The sequence below is a fragment of the Arvicola amphibius genome, chromosome 5 (assembly GCF_903992535.2).
Source record: "Arvicola amphibius chromosome 5, mArvAmp1.2, whole genome shotgun sequence".
Classification (NCBI taxonomy): Eukaryota; Metazoa; Chordata; class Mammalia; order Rodentia; family Cricetidae; genus Arvicola; species Arvicola amphibius.
In genome coordinates this window covers 23,143,786-23,165,135 of record NC_052051.1, presented here as the reverse complement: position 1 = coordinate 23,165,135, position 21,350 = coordinate 23,143,786, and the positions used below count along the sequence as shown (strand labels likewise).

Below are 21,350 nucleotides of genomic sequence, written 5' to 3'. Positions count from 1 at the left end.
CGTAAAACACTGGAATTACTGAATTATATTCAGTGACATTTTTTATAAAGAAATAATAGAGACAGCAGGAGGAAGAATATGAAAAGAAGAGTCTGGGAAAATTCTAAATTCCTGTTGCTACAGGAGAGTCGTGTGCTTTGATGTTGGTAATATGTAAATGCTGACAACAGAGAGGTCTATGGACTCCACTCGTGTCCATTTGCCCTTTTGAGTGAAATAAAACTGTCTGTAGTTCCTCCAGAGACCAAAACTGTTGCAGTGTGTCCCAGGCCTCTCTCCTCTTTGTAGGATGCCCAGTGGGGAAATCCTCCAGGCAAAGAAGGACATTCCTGATAGGCACAGCTACCCCTACTAGCAAATCACTTTCTAGTAGTTGAGAACAAGATACAAATCCCATGATTCACATTACAATAGTTCTCTCAGTTCACTCATTTAAAATACTTTATCTAAAAAAGAGGAGCTTATATCCCTTAATGCATTAATCCATTATTTGAATAGCATGGGATAATTCACCAATACTATATGCTAATTTATCTTAATTTATTTTAATAGTTGGGCGCCATTCTGTAGTGATGAGCTGCGGGCAGGGCTGCTTTTCGTCCCGCCCCGCTCCGCTCCCGCCTGGCTCCCTCACAGCTGGCTTTACACATGAAATAATTACACGGAAACTGTAATCATTTAAACACTGCTTGGCCCATTAGTTCCAGCCTCTTATTAGGTAATTCTCACATCTTGACTAACCCATATCGAATAATCTGTGTAGCACCATGAGTGGTGTCTTACCGGGAAAGATTCAGCATGTCTGACCTGGCGGCTGGCTTCATCGCATCTCTCTCCCTGAGGAGAGGCACGGTGGTCTGCCCCAGAGAGGCGAAGCATGGCGATTTATTAACTTCCCTTCCCAGCATTCTGTTCTGTCTACTCCACCCAGCTAAGGGCTGGCCAATCAAATGAGCCAGGCAGTTTCTGTATTAGCCAATGAAATCAACTCAAACAGAAGACTCTCCCACATCACACACCTTTAATTCTACACTCCTCTTCCCTCCAGTTCTCCTCTGTGCATCTGTACACCAGGCTGGCCTCCAACTCAGAGATCTGCCTGCCTCTGCCTCTGCCTCTGCCTCAGCCTCCTGGGTACTGAGATTAAAGGCATACACCACCACATCTGGCTGTTGCCTGCATTTTATGGATAAAAAGCCTGAAGTTTAAAGAAGGCAGCCCAGAGTTTTCAGGATATAAAGATAGGGACATTTCGTAAAGAACTTTCAAGTTGCCTTGACAGAGAAAACAGATTTGTCAGTGGGAGAAGATGTCATTCAGAACTATGACAGATGTGATTTGTTTGGGAAAATGGTCACTGGCCATGTGCCATGAAATCTCAGGGTTCCTGAGAGGGAGTCTAAAAGAGAAACTGAGTTGATGAAATCTGACTTAGGGAGATACTCTGTCAACAATATTGTGTAGGTTTAGGTGGAGAAGCCCAGAGTAATGGTGAGAATCAAATATAAGGAATGGCTAGAAAGACATTCAAAGGCAGAATGAGTTACCTTGAGTACCATGGCTATTTGAGGTGAGTTATTAAATAAATGGGAGAACATAGGCCAATAATGTGATGATGATTCATTTTTAATATTGTTGATGATGACTTTAATGTGTTTGTAGAATGTCTAGGTAGGGATATATATTATCTGAAAATGCAGGATTATGTAGGTTTTCTGAAAGATTTTTATTCTGTTTACAGGTATTTTTAGTTTCTGGTTTTGGGTAAAGAAGCAAGCATTTGATATCTTTTGTTTATGTTTTCCTCTGTACTTTATAGTCAGTTAAATGAAAAGCCCTTACCTGAAGGCTGGGAAATGAGATTCACAGTGGATGGAATTCCATATTTTGTGGACCACAATAAAAGAACAACCACCTACATAGATCCACGTACAGGAAAATCTGCCCTGTAAGTTTTCTTAACATTATTAATTAAAAACACAACTAATTTCTTGGATTTTGACAAAGATCTTAGTTAGCAAAGACTGGAGGTGTATGTGAGTTGGCCCATAGGTCTCTGAATACTGAATTTTGTTGTTGTTTGGGGGTGGGGCAGGTTGGGGAACAGTTCTTATCTTGTAGCTCTGGTTGGCCTAGAAGTCACTCTGTAGACCAGGCTGGCCTTGAACTCATAGAGATCACCTTACTCTGATTCTACTGACGTTAAAGAGGTATACCATCATAATATCATCATGCTCAGTTTAGGAGTTCTTTATATACTGACAGGAGTCACTTGATACATTATCAGAAATTTATCATTGTGTGGGCATTGAAGAATATGCTTTCAGAAGCCTAGATGGATTAAGCCTGCTACATGGCTAGACTATATGCCATGTATACTCAGTATAGGTGTGTATGACCTATTCCTAAAATCGTGATGAACAAAACACGGGATTAAATAAAGCACTGGAAAAAATGATGCAGTCAAGAAACACAGGAAGCACAGTGTGTGATGTTCAGCCAGCATTATATGGCTGTTTTATAGTAAACTGTTTTTTGTTATTGTTGCTTTGTTTTGTTTTGCTTTTTTTTTCTTTTGTGACAGTCTCACTATGCAAATCTGGCAATGTAGACTGTGTTGGCCTTGAATTTGCAGAAGTATCTGCCTCTGTTGCAGACACCACACTTAGCTGAACCTGTACGATAGTAGTAGAAGCACACTCTGAAATACTGGTGTAAAACGGGCACCAAGCCTGCGGTGGTGCACACCTTTAGTCCCAGCACTCAGGAGGCAAGGGCAAGTGAATGGATCTCTGAGTTCAAGGACAGCCTGGTCTACATAGTTCCAGGATAGCACTTGCTGTCAGGGAGACAACACAACTCAGTGGGTAAAAGCACCTACTGCCAAGCCTGAGAACCTGAGTTTGATATGTGGGACCCACATGGTGGAAGATGAGAAATGACTTCCACAAGTTGTCCTCTGACACTCGAGCACCATGGTATGAGCATGCCTACACACATAGACATATACGTACATACTAAATAAATAAGTAAATAAATAAATAAATAAATAAAAGTGTTCAAAAGAAATAGAGCTGGAATTGTAGTTTCCCAGTTGGTAAATAAATGAGTAGATGGAATTGTTTTTCCTTTTATTGGAAGAAAGTGTATTGATTGAGTGCATTGCCAGTGACTCAGTAGTATCAAAGGGGTTAGAGGTGCAGCTCAGTTGGAATAATGCTTGCCTGTGTGCATGAAGCCCTGAGTTCAGTCTTCAGTAGTACATACGACCAGACATGCCTATGAGACCAGCATTTGGGAGATGGAGACAGGAGAATCAGAATCTTGAGGCCAGCCTGGGCTATATGAGACCTTACATCAAAACAAAACAAAAGTATAAAAAGATCCCACTCAGTAACAAGAGTACTGCCTTGCAGCCAATTAGATGATTTTCTTCATTTCTTTTTCAGATTCATTGCTAATGTGTAGAAATATAACTGATAATGTGTTAACATATTCTGATACCTACTGAATTTGCTTTTCCTTTAAAGTGATCTTAATTTTCTGCATATAAGATTTTATCTGGAAACAAATCATTACACTTATTGCCAGTGTGCCCTTTGTTCTTCTTGCCAATACTAGACATCCTTTCATTGCTTCTGACCCGATATTGTTAGATGTTTCTACCTTCTTTTAACTAAAAAAAAAAAAGTTAATGCTAACATTTGGGAGGCAGAGGCAGGCAGATTTCTGTGAGTTCAAAGCCAGCCAAGACTACATAGGAAGTTCCTGCCTCAAAAACCATTTTGTGTATGTCCACAAAGGATGGAAGGGTTGCCGGAGCTGCGGGATCCTTGTTTTACAGACGTGTAAACTACCCACCTGTGCTGGTATCCGAGCTCTGGTCCTCTGAGAGAACAGGAAGTGTTCTAACCACAGAGTAATCTTTCTGGCCCTGTTTGTTGTCATTAGGTTGATATATGATTGTTACATGATTTCATATGTTGAACTATCCTTATATTCTAATGATAAATCCCATTTGGTATGTGATATAAAGGATTAAAGCATCAATCCTTTAATATTCTGCCAAAATCCTTTTGCTAATATTTTACTGAGAATTTTATTCTTCTGCATATTAAAAGCTTGTGTGCTTACAGCAGAAACTGAGAAATCAGTCCAGTTAGGCACCAGTGAAAAATTATAGAAATAATTTAGATGTGAAAATAAATTATAAGTAGATAATGTAGTTACAGTAAAGGTTGGGGGCATATAACAGAAAGTCCTATAATTATAATACCTTATACTCAAATAGTAGTATATGTCTCTACATTATTTAAGAGTAACCTGGACCAGATAATGATGTAATCCTAACTACCTGTAACTCAAGCTCCAGGAGATTCAGTAACCTCCGGCCTTCTCTGGCACACACTCTTCCCCTAGATAGAATTAAAATAAAAAGACTGTAATTCAACCAGATGGTGGTGGCACACGTCTTTAATCCCAGCACTTGGGAGCCAGAGGCAGGCAGATCTCTGTGAATTCGAGGCAGTCTGGTCTACAGAGCAAGTTCCAAGACAGCTAGGGCCGTTACACAGAAAACCCTGTCTTGAAACAACAACAACAACAACAAAAAACAAACAAAAAATATAACTCACCATAAAATAGACTAGAGGAGAAAAATCATATGATCAGTGACTGGAGCAATGCCTCATTACTTCAAAGCACTTGCTGCTCTTGGAGAGGATTCCAGGTCAGTTTATGGCATCCACACGGCATCTGCCAACACTGTAAATTCAGTTCCAGGGTATCCAGTGCCCTCTCTGGCCTCGTTGGGCATCAGGGACTCAACATGGTCACAGACACATAGACATGTCTACACTCATAGACATACAAATTAATGAATCTTTTAAAATGAATCATGATTATTCAGTAAAAGCTTTTGATGAGTTGCAAAACAATTTTGTGGTCCTCTTTCACTTGCCTTGGAAATGTTCTTATAAAAATACAGATAAAAGCCTCCATTGTGCTTAATGATGAAATAATTACTCCATCTAGGATGTCTATCACCATTGCTGCCACTCAGCATCATATTGGCAATCAAGTGTAGAAGAGATAGGCTGGAGAGGAGGAAGTAAGGCTGCCTGTCTTTCATAAGAATCATATGTAGTGAAAATTGTGAGTAATGTAGAGAAAATTACTAGAGCTAGTGAATTTTCCAGGATTTCAGGGCACAAAATCAGATGTAATTCTGCATTAAAACAGCCCAACAGCAGCGTCCAGTGACCTGGCATTCTTCCTGTTCTTTGGCCCTAGATCATGGTTTCCATCCGCATTGTGCTTGTCAGCTGAGGAAAGCACACACTGGAATGAAAACAGCAAAACTCTGAACCAATATTTTTGCTCCTTAAAAAAATGACTTCTTGAAAGCCCCCTCCAACACTTGTGGTTAGAGCTCCTTAGACAGACCTGAAGTCTCACGGACACACTAGGAAATGTCTGTCCTGGGTATCATCGACTTGCTTGACCTTGAGTTTCGTGAGGACTAAAGGATAGAGTAGTGATGGATGGCATTTTCATGTACGAGCTCTTCTGTCCAGCCTTGTTAGATCATCTGTACATAGAAAAAGCCCCCCAGCAGTGGCTTCAACAAGAGTTTACTTAAAAATAGTCCTTAGGGAACATTCAAAAAAGAAAAGGGTAAAGATGTGTTAGGAATATGCTCTGCTGGGTGCTGGGTAGCAACGGGTGGGGATGTGGGAGTGTATTTGCTTTCCTGTAGCATTCCTTTGACAAGCAGTTTCATGTGTCGCGTTAATGTTAATCTTTGTTCTTCAGAGACAATGGACCCCAGATAGCATATGTTCGGGACTTCAAGGCAAAGGTTCAATATTTCCGGTTCTGGTGTCAGGTTAGTGTTGGCTCTGTGTCTCTGTATCTCTTTCCTTTGTTACATTGCTATGTTAGACTGCAGTTCTGCAAATGTGTATTGACAATAAAAGTGAGGCATTGGAGCAATCCATTTTTAGGACAATGAAATATTTATCAACTAATTACCAAAAGATTAAGCTAGAAACCATTTAAATAAGAAAATATTGTGACTTTTCTTGGTACCTATTGTTTTCAAGTTGCTTTTTTTTTTTTTTTGGCTTTTCGAGACAGTGTTTCTCTGTAGCTTTTGGAGCCTGTCCTGGAACTAGCTCTTGTAGACCAGGCTGGCCTGGAACCCACAGAGATCCGCCTGCCTCTGCCTCCCAAGCGCTGGGATTAAAGGTGTGCGCCACCACCACCCGGCAAATCTTTAAACAAAATATTTTCTGATAGATTGCAGTTGTTCACTTTCCTATCTAGTAGTGTGTGTATGTGTGTGTTTGCGTCAGGACAATCTAAATAACCCACATTGATTCAGACTTAAAATCCTCCTACTACAACCTTCTCAAGGCTGCTATTATAGGTGTTTGCCTCATTCATAACTCCATATCTAATGTTTGATAAGAAATGTCTTTGATAAGTACAGATATGATCAAATACATACAAACATATATTTAATGTTTTATGATATCTAAATAATTTTCTGTATGGGCTCTAAATAAAATGACTGTATTAATTGAAGTATTATGTTAAATACCCAAAATCAAGTTTTTATGAAGATTTTTTTAAGATTTATTTATTATGTACACAGTTTTCTGCCTTTTTTTTTTTTTTTTTTTTTTTTTTGAGACAGGGTTTCTTTGTGTAATAGCCCTGTTTGTCCTGGAACTCACAGAGATCTGCCAACCTCTGCCTCCCGAGACTAGGGATTAAAGGCGTGCACTACCACTGTCCAGCATGTATACAGTTTTCTGCCTGCATGGCAAAAAGACAGCACCAGATCTCATTATAGGTGGTTGTGAGCCACCATGTGGTTGCTGGGAATTGAAATCAGGACCTTTGGAGAGTGACCAGTGCTCTTAACCTCTGAGCCATCTCTCCAGCCCTTAATTCAAATTTTTATAATTAACTGGGGAACATAATTCTGAATTAAAATTAGAAAATCACAGACTTAATTGAGTTCTTAAATAGAAGAATTTTACATACACAATCTGATTTTCTTCTTACTCATATGGAAAAGAATCAACATGAATGCTGACAAATGTGTTGGCAATCATGGTATAAATTATTCAAAGTGTATTCTCGTTTGCAAAGATAAAAGTAAGTAAAACTTTCCTTCTGGGTTTTTGGTAGGCCATTTTAATAGTGAGAACTGACTTCAGTTGTTCTTACATTTCAGCAACTGGCCATGCCACAGCATATAAAGATCACGGTGACAAGAAAAACATTGTTTGAGGATTCCTTTCAACAGGTATTGTCTCGGTCACTCAGTAGCTATTTCCTTCTGGTACTCGGGGTTTGTGTATGTGTATACACACGTGCACACGCTAGTATTCTTGCCTATGCATTTAAGTGTGGATGGAGGCCAGAGGTGGACTTCCGGCTTCTTGTTCCAATACTCTCTACCTTGTATTTTGAGACAGGGTCCCTCACTGAACCTAGTGCTGACATTTGGGCTAAATCAGCTAGCCAGCAAACCCTTAGGATCTGTCTATGTTGCCCCTCTGGTGCTGGGGGTACAGACATGCACTGTCATACCAGGCTCCTATGTGGGTTGCTGGGAATTTGAGCTTAGGTTCTGAAGCTTGCACAGTAAGCACCTTATCCCTGAGCCATTTCCCCAGCCCCTGATCTTGAATTTTTCAGTTTAATTTTGTTGCCAACTATCTTAGTACATCACATTAGGAATGTACAAGTGCTCCTGTGCGTTGTTCTCTGCTCTTCAGTGAAATGATTTGTGAGTTTTAAGTTCTCTAAGCTGCTAAGTGTGTGATCGGAATGATACACAGGTGGAAACATCATCAGTCTCTACACGGAGGTCTGGGAATAGCCTTACGAACATGTGAGAAATAGGGAAAAGAGGAAAGATTTTATTTTTATGCTTTTGTGTTACTTTGGATTTTTATACTAAACGTGTTTCTCTTAGAAGTGTATTTTAAGTAGGAAAGAAATTAGCCATTGGTGTAACAGTTTTCTAAAAATGCTCTATGAATTTTCAGTAGGCAATAAAGTTTTCATTTCCTGTCAGTGAGTTTGTTCACTATTTACCTTTATACCGTAGACATCGCTCTCAAGCCAGTCGCAATTAAGTGTTAGATTGTGTATATTAAAACATCCTGTGGATGGAATTTTCTTTAAAACACCTTGCTGGTCTTTGTCTTATTACCAGATGTGAAAGTGCTGATTTTCAAGTCCTCCGTCTGTTGTGATAGGTAGTTTAGTAAGCTCTGAACTGAGTACAGAGGAAGAGGTTGTGGAGCCATTGGCCTCACCTGGCTGCTTAATTTCAGGAAGAGTTTTGTTCCTTTTCTGTTGGTGCCTCAGTTATTAACATTAAAGAGAAAAGCCAGTTGGCATCCCGCTACATAGGAGAAGAGAGTGGGCCTTGGCAATTAACTGAGGCACTTAGAGAATTATGTTTATACACATGGCCTGATGTAAGCCTCCGTGGCCATCTTTAGCCCAGCCCTCATACTCATGGCTCTGAGTAGTGAGTGTCGTTTGAACTGTTTTGTGTGTGTGTGTGTTGGGGGGGGGGTGGTTATAACTCACTAGAACCTGTAATGACAAGATGCAAACAGTGACTAAGTAAGTCTTTCGTCTGTGCCCTTACACTGAAAGGCTTTTGCAGTGACATGATGATGTGCTAAAACATTGAAAACTCATCTTAGATTTTACATCCACCAAATAAATGGACAGTTATAATGTAAGGAAAATATGGCTGCTTAGAGGTAATCCGATATCAAAATAGGACGTAATTTAAAAGTTAGCAACAGGGTTTCTTCATAGGTATTGGATAACATTGCTTTAAATGGTGTTTTTTACTAGCACAGTACAAGTGTTTATGGTAGAAAGTGTAGAAGAAAAGTCTCTTCTCATTAGCCCTGGTAAAGGGAACTGTTTAAACTAGTTGTAACCATGTGACATCTCTCAAATGTGTGTAGCTTAGTGCCTATCTTATGGTGTTTGTGGGGTGTTTGTCATAAACGTGCACATCAGCATAGCCAGTGGACTGTCTGTTACTCCTGGGTGCTGTTAGACTGTTCTCTCTCATAGGGAACTGAGAACTTACTCTTCTTTGGATTTTTAAGTGTTATCAGTTTATTCTTACCATGAGATAAAGTACAGGCATTATATCAAACTTTCTATCCCTCTCAGGCATCTATGAGTTCTAAACGGAAGTAATTAACATAATTTTACCGGGGAAGAAACAGATTGGCCTATCTACTGTAGCTCGGTAATACTGCTGCCCTTCATACCTGAAGATAACACTGTTAACCACCCTTGTGGGAGGCAAAGTAGTAATTTTTCTGTATAATTATAGACTCCCACTGTATGTATTTCCAAAGATAAGTGAATCTGCAGTCACTGTTAGTCAGTTAGTTAATATGTGGATCTTTTGACTGTGAAACAATACCAAACCTAACCAGCCCTACTGTTCTTTCCTCCCTAACTGGAGGAATGGGAGAAAAACACGTAATCCTCAACCACTGTACACTACACAATTGATAGATCAACGTCAAAAGTTTCATGGAGAAGTGTATAAAGTATGTAAAAAATAGATGCATATAGTAAATATATGGAACATGAACGTATTTCTGTATGTGTACTGTTAACTAGAATGTAAATGCTCTATTTCATGTGTTAACTAGATTGTATTTCGTGTTAACTAGACTGTAAACGCTCTATTTCTTGCCTATACTGGAGTAAGTGGGAAGTGAGAGCAATGTTTCCACAATTGCAGTCACAGTTCTCTTACTTTGTTTTGTAGATAATGAGCTTCAGCCCGCAAGATCTGAGAAGACGTTTGTGGGTGATTTTCCCGGGAGAAGAAGGTTTAGATTATGGAGGTGTAGCAAGGTAGTGATATATGAATACTCAGAACTTAGTCCTTTCCTCCAAAGGTATCATCACACTTCGTTCCCAAGTGCTGTTTTCTCAGACCAATGTTTCAGGAAAATGAAATATAGAAAATTATTTTAGCTTTATTACACTGCAACTACAGAATTTCAACAAGCATTACCTCAGTGCCTGTTGTCTAAGAACTGCTAGTTGATTGCACCTGCATCATTCACATGGTCCTCAGATTAACCTTGTGGGATAGAATTTTACAGACAGTAAAATTTAGAGTCACCTAGGTCACATAAGTTGTAGCCAGTTGTAAGCTCTCTATTTTCTGACCAGTGACTAGTGTCTGCCAACCAGCTTCTGTCTGTTCCATAGATGACCTAGAGCCGTCTAGTGTCAAGTCTTTCCTTCCTCGCTAGAGCTCTGAGAAAGTTGGTAGTGCTGCAGTTCCTCTCTAGGATTAACTTAGTGTTGAGAATATAGAGTGCTAGAAAAAAAAAAAAAAAGGAGTTGAATGTCTTTTTTTTTTCACTTTGAAGCATCTGTTCAGACTCTAAAAGACTTTGCTTATTCCGTGACAGAATTATACTGGTTTACAGTTTTAAACTAGGGCCACAGCTTGGCTCAGTGAATAAAAGTGCCTGCCACAAACCCTGGCACCTATAGGAGGAGAGAGACCAACTCCCCCAAACTGTCATGTAACCTCCACATGCACATTGTGGCCTTTCTGTGGTATGATACATGTACGTGTGTACGTACATACATACATATACCTGCACATCCTCACATGCAGCGTACATACAATGATAATAAAAATAAAGGCCAGTGGCGGCACATGCCTTTAATCCTAGCACTTAAGAGGCAGAGGCTGACGCATCTCTGAGTTTGAGACCAGCCTGGTCTACAGAGTGAGTGCCAGGACAGCCAGGGCTATACAGAGGAACCCTGTCTCGAAAAACCATAGATGATAGATAGATAGATAGATAGATAGATAGATAGATAGATAGATAGATAGATAGATAGATAGATAAGCAAGACAAATATTTAAAGCTAAATAGATAATAAAATTTAAAAATTTTAAGCTGCATGTAGTGGCAAATGACTAATCCCAGCATTTGGGAGATAATCCTAGGGAGGATCAAGTCTAGCCTCGGCTACAGAGGGCATGTGAAGCCAGCCTGGGTACATGAGACCCTCTCTCAAATAAAATTAAGTAAAAATTACATACAAAGCAGTAGCAATATGGAAGGGCAAGAATTTTTTTAAAAGACAGCTTGAGCTGTCTTTTGAGCAAATAACTATTTCTAGGATTATTTTGTTTTTGTTTTTGTTTTTTTTGTTTGTTTGTTTGTTTTTGTTTTTTCGAGACAGGGTTTCTCTGTAGCTTTGGAGCCTGTCCTGGAACTAGCTCTTGTAGACCAGGCTGGCCTCGAACTCATAGAGATCCACCTGCCTCTGCGTCCCGAGTGCTGGGATTAAAGGCATGCGCCACCACCGCCCGGCATCTAGGATTATTTTGAAGGGTAGAAATACTTTGGGTCTTCTGTTTTGTTTTTTAAATTCTTTCTTTATTTTTTTTTTTTATGTGCATGAGCTTTAGCTTGCATGTATGTGTGTGCCTGGTGTCCTTAGAGGTTAGAAGATGGTGTTGGTACTGTAATTATAGATGACCGTGAGCCATCATGTAAGTGCTGGGAACTGAAGTTAGATTGCAGCCAGTTAGTTGTCTTAACTACTAAGCCATTTTTCTAGCCTCTGAAGTACTGCTTGTTTGTTTGTTTTGTTTCATTTGTTTTTTTGAGGCAAGGTTTTTCTATAGCTTTGGAGCCTGTCCTGGAACTCATTCTGTAGACTAGGCTGGCCTCAAACTCACAGAGCTCCACCTGTCTCTGCCTCATGAGTGCTGAGATTAAAGGTATGCACTACCATGCCTAACTGAAATACTGTTTGTTTGTTTTTTAATGACTTAAAGATTTTTTTTTTTGAGGAATCATTTGTGCTAACTGGTGAGTACATCTTACTAGTTACTCTTTTTTTAAAAAAAAAAGGATTTTTTTTGTAATTATGTATGTATGGGAGGGTATACATAGGAACGAAGTTCTTGAAGAGTCCAGAAGATAGCATCAGATCACTTGGATAAGTGTTACAGCCAGTTGTGAGCTGCCTGATGTGAGCTGAACTCTGGTCCTCTGAAAGAGCAGTTTGTACTCTTAACCAGTGAGCCATTTCTCTAGCCTGAGTAATTTTTTTTAATTGCTTAATAAATTATAAAATGCAAGTAAACTATTTGAAAATGTATGAAATAATCCTAAGTAATAAATGTGCAGAGAAACATTTAGATAATTCAGGAGGCAGTCAAATCACTCTTTCATAATCAGAAGAATGTTCAGCAGTATTAAAATATTTGCAGAATTCTTGCCAACAGTTGCACTTAGGCTAACAGAAAAGAGGTCTAGGGTACATACTGATGGCACAGTATATTGGACCAGATAGACATCCATGTTATATAGTAACCATGATCTTATGTGGTGTTGTCAAGTCACTTTGATTCAGGGAGACTGGTGAAATTGCTACACAAACCTGTCAGCCAGAGTTCAGTCCCCGGGAACCAAACAAAGGTAGAAGGAGAGCCAACTTTGCCTTCTGAATTTTTGTGCTTGTACCTACTCTCTCTCTTTCTTTCTCTTTTCCTCCCTCCCCACCCCCCAGCGAGAATAAAATAAACTTCTTAGGGCATTTTTCTAGTGAGCGACTGGTTAGAAGTGCTTTCTCTCTGAAATGCCGTGTCTGGCGCAGTGGCTCTGCTCACGTCCACTAGGAGACCGAAGTGCTGGTGCAGTGCTTCTGACCCGGCTGCTCTCATTAGGATTGGAAATCTTAAACTAGGATGTATGGTTATGATTAGAAAAATTTTAGTCGGCAATCAAGTAAGGGTCTTTAAAGTTATTGATATCTTAGATTATTTGAAATTTAAGAGCATATAAATAAACTGTAACATAATATAACAAAAAAATCAAGAAATTAAAAAAGCTTTGCAGTTGAGACAGTCAGGTTCCTAATAACTCTGTACACTGCTCTGTGATTTGTTGACATGGCTTCCTACAAGATTTTTCATCCTAAGTTTTCTTTTGATTTCAGAGAATGGTTCTTTCTTTTGTCACATGAGGTGTTGAACCCAATGTATTGCCTGTTTGAATACGCAGGGAAGGATAACTACTGTCTGCAGATAAATCCCGCTTCCTACATCAATCCAGACCACCTGAAATATTTCCGCTTTATCGGCAGATTTATTGCCATGGTAAGTACAGGTGAAAAATTGCATTTACTCATTCAACAATACTAAATCTTTGTGTATTATAGATTATGTGACAGAATTTTTTTTCTTTCTCTCTTGCTCTCTCTCATTTTTTTTTTTGGTTTTTGAGACAACTTTTCTTTGTGTAGCTCTGTCTGTCCTGGCACTTACTATGTAGACCATGCTGGCCTCGAACCCACATCTGCCTGCCTCTGCCTCCCAAGTGCTAGGATTAAAGGAATGCACCTCCCATCATGACAAGAATTTTAATTTTTTTAATTTACTTTATGTGTCTTGCTGTTTTGCCTGCATCTATGTCTGAGCACCATGTGCATGCCTGGTGCCTGTAGAGACTAGAAGGAAGCCTGAGAGCCTCTGGTACTTGAGTTACAGACAGTAGTGAGCCACCATGTAGGTACTGGGAATCAAACCTGGTCCTCTGGAAGAGCAGCAAGTGCTCTTTCTGAGCCGTCTGTCTAGCTGAAAAGGTTTTAGAGAAGTGAGTTCTTCATCGTGTGTGTGTATATATGTGTGTATGTGCGCGTATGTACTTGCTTGCTTGTTTGCTTTATTTTTTGAGGTTTCCAATTCATAGAGATCAGCCTACCTTGGCCTTTGAGTGCTAGTAAAGGCATGTGCCACCACACCCAGCCTCAACAGTTTTTCAAATGGAGAATTTATACAATGTTTTGATGCTTAATAACTTTTGAATTGTTATCTTAAATGCTGTTGCTTCCTTTCTGTATAGGCTCTATTCCATGGGAAATTCATAGATACTGGGTTTTCTTTGCCTTTCTATAAACGCATTTTGAACAAACCAGTTGGACTTAAGGATTTAGAATCTATTGATCCAGAATTTTACAATTCTCTCATCTGGGTTAAGTAAGTTTCTTTTTATACTATTAAAATATAGTCTGTGTGCTTTCATTATGGTGCTAATAGACTGTTCTACATTATAGTCATGTAATTGTTTTATTAAATTTAAATGATATGGACTTAATCTTTCTCAGGTTCAGTATGATTAATCTTACAAGGTTTTATGTAATATGATTATAATATTCCACTACTTTGATTTTGATGTCATAATTTGAGGCTTGTTACTTAAATTCAGAGTTTAATTAAATAAAAACTTTTGAATTATGATTGAGTTGTATATATAACAAATAGTGCCAATTTTATTTGTGCAGAGAAAACAATATTGAAGAATGTGGTTTGGAAATGTACTTCTCTGTTGATAAAGAAATTCTAGGCGAAATTAAGAGTCATGATTTGAAACCCAATGGAGGCAATATTCTTGTGACAGAAGAAAATAAGGAGGAATACATCAGGTAAGAGACAGTGTTTCTAAAAGGGGGCAAGAGGGATAATGGAAGCGGGGTGGGGGGTGGCTCAACAGGGAACAGTACTTGCTGTGTTTCCAGAGGACCCTGAGTTTGTTAACAGCATCCATATCGGGCCTGCTCACAACCATCTGGAACTCCAGCTCCAGGGATCAACACTTTCTGTCCTCTGGACACTCAACACACATGGCGTACACAGCATACCCATAAATAAAAATAAATAGTCTTCTGTTTTAGAAATTGAGACAGTGTGTGAGTTCGAGGCCAGCCTCTAAAAACCAAAAAGAGAGAGAGAGAGAGAGGAGAGATGGAGAGGACGAGAGAGATGAGAGAGAGAGAGAGAGAGAGAGAGAGAGAGAGAGAGAGAGAGAGAGAGAGAGAGAGAGAGAGAGAGAGAACTTTCTAGCATGGCGTGGTGATGCATACCTTTTATCATAGCCATTGGGAAGCTTGAGGCCAGCCTGGGCTACATAGTGAGTTAGTTAGAGGACAGCCTTAGCTACATTGTGAGACCCTCTTTCAAACAAAGGCAGTCATGCTACTCTAATTTTTATGTGTATTTCAGGGCTTTACAATAAAGTTTACATTTTTAATTTTATGCATTATTTAAAAGTGAAATCTTAACTTCCTGATACAATTTCCATTCTTATTTGCCAGGATGGTAGCTGAGTGGAGATTGTCTCGAGGTGTTGAAGAACAGACGCAAGCTTTCTTTGAGGGCTTTAATGAAATTCTTCCCCAGCAATATTTACAATATTTTGATGCAAAAGAATTAGAGGTAATGAGTTTTTCTTTATTCCAACACACTAGTAAATGCCTTCAGGTTTTTGAATCAGTATTTATTTTTGAATCAGTATTTTCATCTGGTATTTATATTTTTTATGCAAGCAGGTGTTTGAAACACCCTTAGTTTATACTGAAACAAAAAAAGAATATTACCTTTAAAAAGGTATTGTTGTGGCTGGAGAGATGGCCAAGGTTATGCAACTGCCTATTCTTCCAGAGGACCTGAGTTCAGGTCTCATATCTGAGGGTACCAGGCTCTCTAGCTGTGCACAGACACGCATACAGACAAACATGCATACACATAAAATAAATCAGTATTTTTTAAAACTCTTTTTAAAGCGTCTTGTTATTAAGGTTTTTCTGCAATTCAGTAACCATTTCCCTCGATATGTGACCCCACACATGGGAGCTGCCCTCCCGGAATCATGTGACTAGGACTCTGGGTATAGAGTCAGTCTGTCTTTAGTCGGCATGTTCCATGTTAATATTACTTACGTGAAACAGTTTTGGTTGCCTAAAGTAACAACTTGTTCTGTTCTTGTTTTATTGCTGTAGGTCCTTTTGTGTGGAATGCAAGAGATCGATTTGAATGATTGGCAGAGACATGCCATCTATCGCCACTACACAAGGACGAGCAAACAGATCATGTGGTTTTGGCAGGTTTGTTTCTAAATTTCTTTTTTTAAATGTTTATTTATTTTATGTATATGGTACTCTATCTGCAGGTACACCTGCATGCCAGAAGAGGTTATCAGATCCCGTTATAGAAGCTGTGAGCCATTATGTGGTTGTTGGAACCTGAACTTCCAGGACCTCTGGAAGTGCTTGCCAATGCTCTTAACCACTGAGCCATCTCTCCAGCCCCTCTAAATTTATTTCTGTAGATAGGCACGGCATGCATTTTACTCATTCATTTATTTATTTATTTAGAAGTTACCAAAATAAGTAACTCAAGAAAATGTGCAGGCCCTTTGCTTTGTTCTGGCTGTGCATTATAGTAATATGTTATAAGAAATGAGTATGATTTTAATGGAGTCCTCTAAAGACTGTTACCGAGTAACACATACCTTGTACCTTTGCTGGAGCATAAGCTAGTTTCACAGATAAGAATCATTCGTTAGGGGCTGGCAAAGAGTCCTTGTTCTTATAGCAGCTCCTACACCCACACAAAGACTCACAGTCATCTATAGCCATGTGTGTGCTACACACACACATGCAGCTTAGCCACTCCTGAACATAAGATAAGTAAGTGGGAAAAAATATTTAAAACAGAGATTCATTTGTTTATGTTTGGTATTAATACTTTTGGAATCTTATGAAACTATAAAGTTATGGCTTTGATCATTGCTACTTTATTAAGAATTATGTAAATTTAGATGGCAGATTTAGCAGATCTGGTTAGGTTTTGAGAGATCTTATAGTGAGATCTCTCAAAAAATGCCTGCTGTCTGGGCTGTTCAGCAGGTAAAGTGTTTACTACAGAAGCACACATACCTGAGTCTGGATATACAGCACTCACATGGGAAAGAGCTGGGCCCAGAGACATGTTCCTAACCACAGTGCCAGGGAGCACAGATTGGAGGATCCTAGGGACTCAGTAGCCAGTCTAGCTGGTCAGTGAGCTCCAAGTTCAGTGAAAGACCATGACTCTAAAACAAAAACGAAACAGAAAAAATCAAAAACAAATAAAAAGCCTGGAGAATGATATAGGAAAATTTCTAACATTGATCTCTGACCTAAACACATACTCAAACATGTATGCATACCTGCACACAACATGTATATACCACCACCAACAACAACAAACTAAAAGAATAAGATTGAGGACCAGAGAGATGGTTAGCCAGTATGGGGTGCCTGCTGCCAACCCTGCTGACCTGAATTTGAACCCTGGGTTGCAGGAGAAAACCAGCTTCTTCTGAAGTTGTCCTCTGCCCTCCATATGCACTGGAGCGCTCCTGCGCACACACTCAATGAATAAAATGCAATTTAAGACTTAAAAGAAAATAAAATGGGGCTGGAGCAAGGGCCAGGCAAGTTAGAGTATTTGTTTCTCTTGCAAAGGACCCAGGTTTGATCTTCAGCACCCACATTGGTGCTCACAGCCATCTGTGCTTCCAGTTCCAGGGGCTGATGGTCCCTTCTTGGTCACTTGCACATTTGTGGTGCACATACATCAGCTCAGGCACAAACACACAGAAAATTTGTTCCTTTTTTCTTCTTTTTATGAAAAGGGAACTGACAAGATGGCTTAGTGGGCCAGGGCACTTGCCAGCAAGGGTGATGACCTAAATTTGATCCCCAGGACCCACTTGGTAGAATGAGAGAACAGACTCGTGGGATTTGTCCTCTGACTTTCACATGCACTCAGTATCACTCCCTCCGCACAAAGTCACACAAAAAAGAGTCATTTCAAAAATAGGGCTGGAGAGATGGCTCAGCGGTTAAGAGCACTGACTGCTCTTCTAGAGGTCCTGAGTTCAATTCCCAGCTACCACATGGTGGCTCACAACCATCTATAATGAGATCTGGTATCCTCTTATGGCCTACAGACAGGATACTGTATAAATAAATAAGTAAGCAAATAAATAAATAGGGGCTGGAGCGATGACTCTCCAGCATTTAAGAACACTTGCTGCTGTTCTGGAGAACCCATTGTTTCCTAGTATCCATATTAGTGACTCACAAGTTCCAGGGTATCCAGTTCCTCTGACCTCCACAAGCACCTCTACTCACTAGTGCATACCTACATGTAGACACACTCACCTTTACGTAAAATAAATGACTGATGCTCAAAAATCTTTAATTCTTTTTTTTTTTTTTTTTTTTTTTTTTTTTTTGGTTTTTTGAGACAGGGTTTCCCTGTAGTTTCTAGAGCCTGTCCTGGAGCTAGCTCTTGTAGACCAGGCTGGCCTCGAACTCAGAGATCCGCCTGCCTCTGCCTCCCGAGTGCTGGGATTAAAGGCATGCGCCACCACCGCCCGGCAAAAATCTTTAATTCTTAAGGAAATACAAAATAAAATCCCACCTCAATAGGACTTTGTGCACATTAGGAAATAGGAGAGGCATAATCTTTGGTGAACATGTGGAAAACTTGAAACCCTCATTCATTTCTGATAAGAGTGTAATGTACTAAAATGGCAAATAGTGCTGCAGCTCACCAAAAAGGTAAATATAGCCAGGCAGGGTAGCCATATCTCTGTAATATCACTTGGGAGGAGGAGGATCAGGAGTTAAAGGCCAGCCTCAGTTTCATGAGACCTTGTCTTAAAAACAGCACAAGAGCTGGGCAGTGGTGGTGCACACCTTTAATCCCAGCTCTCAGGAGGCAGAGGCAGGTGGATTTCTGCGTTCAAGGTCAGCCTGGTTTAGAGTGAGTTTCAGGACAGCCAAGGCTACATAGAAATCTTGTCTTGAACTTCCCTCCTCTGCCAATTAAAACAAAAACACCAAAAACCAAAACAAGACCAGTTTAAATATGCAGTTATCATACAGAATTTACCAGTTTCACTTCAAAAGAATTAAATCCAGAGACCCAAGCAGATAATAGTGCTTTATGCCAGTATTTAAGCAGTGCTGTTCCAGCTCACCCAGAGGCAAAATGAACCTATCTGCATATTAATAAATGAACAGAAGTAGTTTGTATGTATAATGGAAATAATTTAGCCCTAAAAATGATTGAAACTTTTGATGCACAGTACAGTGTTGAGACTTTAAAGCAGTATGAATTTGAGCTGGGCATGGTATGTAATCACAGGTTTTAGCCCAGTGGCTCTCAACCTTCCCAATGCTGCGACCCTTTAATACAGTTCCTTATCTTGTAATCCCATAAAATTATTTTCATTGCTACTTCATAACTGTGATTTTGCTACTATCATGAATCATAATGTAAATATTTTTTGGAGATAAAGTTTTGCCAAAGCGATTGTGGCTCACAGGGTGAGAACCACTGTCTTAGAAGCTAGGCAAAGGATTATGAGTTCAAGAGAAGCTGAGGTTACTTAACACTGAGGCTTGGGGAGGGATGTTCAAGAAATAATCAGGGGCTGGGAACATAGCTCAGATGTAGAGTACTTGCCAAGTGTACGCAGGCCCTGGTCAGTTCCCTACACTAAGGAAAAAACAAGTTTTGAGGCCTGGCTTGGCGGCACATACCTATAATCTCAGTCCTCAGGAAGCTGGAGGAATACTGCAAATTCAAGACCATCCTGGTCTACAAAGTGAGTTCCAGTACAGCCAATGCTACACAGAGAAACCCTGTCTCTGAAAACAAAAGAAAAAAGGAAAGAAACACAGAGGTGAAATGAAATAATTGACAGGAAACCAGATTAGTGGCTCATGCCTATAATTCTAGCTCTTAGGGGAGTGAGTCTAAAATGATGATTTTGGAATGTTAGGACATTCTCAGCTATATAACAAGTTTGAGGTCAGTCTGGATTACATAAAACCTCTTTTCAAAAAATAACTAAATAAATATTGACATTAGTAAATAGGGGAACATATTTGTTACAAAAACATATTCCACTCAGCCAAAATATGCTACAGGATATAAATATCTGCTAGAAACCCTATATTTCTGGCTACATGTGACTTACAAATACTCTAAAATATTGAGAAAAGGGTTATTGCATTTCATGAGCTTGATCTGATTTGTTCATGAAACCAAGAAATTTATTCATACTAGATGTTTGTGTCCTATGTAACCACAGGAATGTGCTATAGGACAGACAGGTCTAAGGGGAATGGGAAAGGCTGCTCTAGAACAACAGAGCCAAGAGCATTCAGAGATCTACCCTGAGGTCCGGTCAAGGATGCTGCTGAGGCTCTGACGTTGACACCCAAGTTCATTTAAGAGTTGAAATGATCGTTTTCTGTCTTGTTCAGTGAGCTGTATATAACGTGCCTTGTATTTCTCCTTGAATGTGATGTTAACAGTTTGTTAAAGAAATTGATAACGAGAAGAGGATGAGACTTCTGCAGTTTGTTACTGGAACCTGCCGCCTGCCAGTGGGAGGATTTGCTGACCTCATGGGTGTGTATAAAGGGTTCTTTTCTGTAGAGAAGACTGTTGACCTTCCTGCCCTTGGATGATTGTATGTGCAGTTTATCAGACACAGACACACGTAGTTGTTCTTAACTGTCCACTGATGACCTTCATTTTATGGACTGGGAGATGACTTTGTAGTTCTTGCCCCAGTAAGTTTTTAAAGACACAGTCTCATGCACCCTAGACTGGCTTCAGATTCACTATGTAGCCAAGGAGAACCCTGAATTCCTGACCTCCTGCCTCCATATGTATGTTTGATAAAAGCTGTGTTAGAAGATATATCTAAATAGACAAATACTTATTTCTATTTGGGGGCTTCCTTTATTTTTCCTTTTAATTTTTTTATGTGCATTATAGGAGCCAGCTCCTACAAGGTCAGCTAGGGTTCCCGGATAGGGAATCCTCGAGGCCAAAGAAAAGTCAGAAGAAACAGGAGACAGGATAAAATTGGGAGGTTTGTTTGATTATGCCGAAGCAGCCAAACAGCCCCGTTTATTTCAGAGCTTGCTCATATACAAAAGCAGAACAAAGCACAGCACAGTCGGTAGGTCAGTGTCTGACACAAGACCATCCCTGTCCTTGAGTGAGCGGCCTCCTCTCCATCACGTGCTTGCTGCTCAGAAGCAGCCTTACTTCTATCTTGATGTTCCTGAGGTTTATCTTCAGCAGTGTACTGTCTACTAGATAGAGTGTTCTTTTCTCTCGGGCTAAATCAGAAGTCTTTCACAGCCCTCAAGGTTATAAAAAAAAAAAGTAGAGCAGGCAAATCAAAGGACTTAAGTCAGAAATAACTCCAGATGAGTCACATGGGTTCCCACAATCCCCCCTTTTTATTATATTTTAAGGACCTCTCAGAGCTCCTCAGAAGACTGCATCTGCCTTGGGGGTTCCTTACTGCACTCTAGTCTTACCTGTCATGGGAAAATGGATTCTAGAGATCCAGCTCCTGTCTTAGGTTGAAAAGAGG

General features: G+C 39.8%; 1 protein-coding gene across 3 annotated transcripts in view; it reads left to right on the top strand.

The window, feature by feature from the left end:
• The window catches only part of Itch (itchy E3 ubiquitin protein ligase), an 84,981-nt gene that overhangs the window by 56,993 nt on the left and 6,638 nt on the right, over positions 1–21,350 (top strand). For all 3 annotated transcript variants that reach the window (XM_038329661.2, XM_038329663.2, XM_038329660.2), the window contains 10 exons: positions 1,820–1,948; positions 5,815–5,887; positions 7,247–7,318; positions 9,839–9,927; positions 13,054–13,213; positions 13,959–14,092; positions 14,398–14,538; positions 15,208–15,328; positions 15,892–15,996; positions 20,272–20,368. In XM_038329661.2, coding sequence (XP_038185589.1) covers positions 1,820–1,948; positions 5,815–5,887; positions 7,247–7,318; positions 9,839–9,927; positions 13,054–13,213; positions 13,959–14,092; positions 14,398–14,538; positions 15,208–15,328; positions 15,892–15,996; positions 20,272–20,368 — 1,121 coding nt within the window. The remainder of the gene's footprint in view (positions 1–1,819; positions 1,949–5,814; positions 5,888–7,246; positions 7,319–9,838; positions 9,928–13,053; positions 13,214–13,958; positions 14,093–14,397; positions 14,539–15,207; positions 15,329–15,891; positions 15,997–20,271; positions 20,369–21,350) is intronic.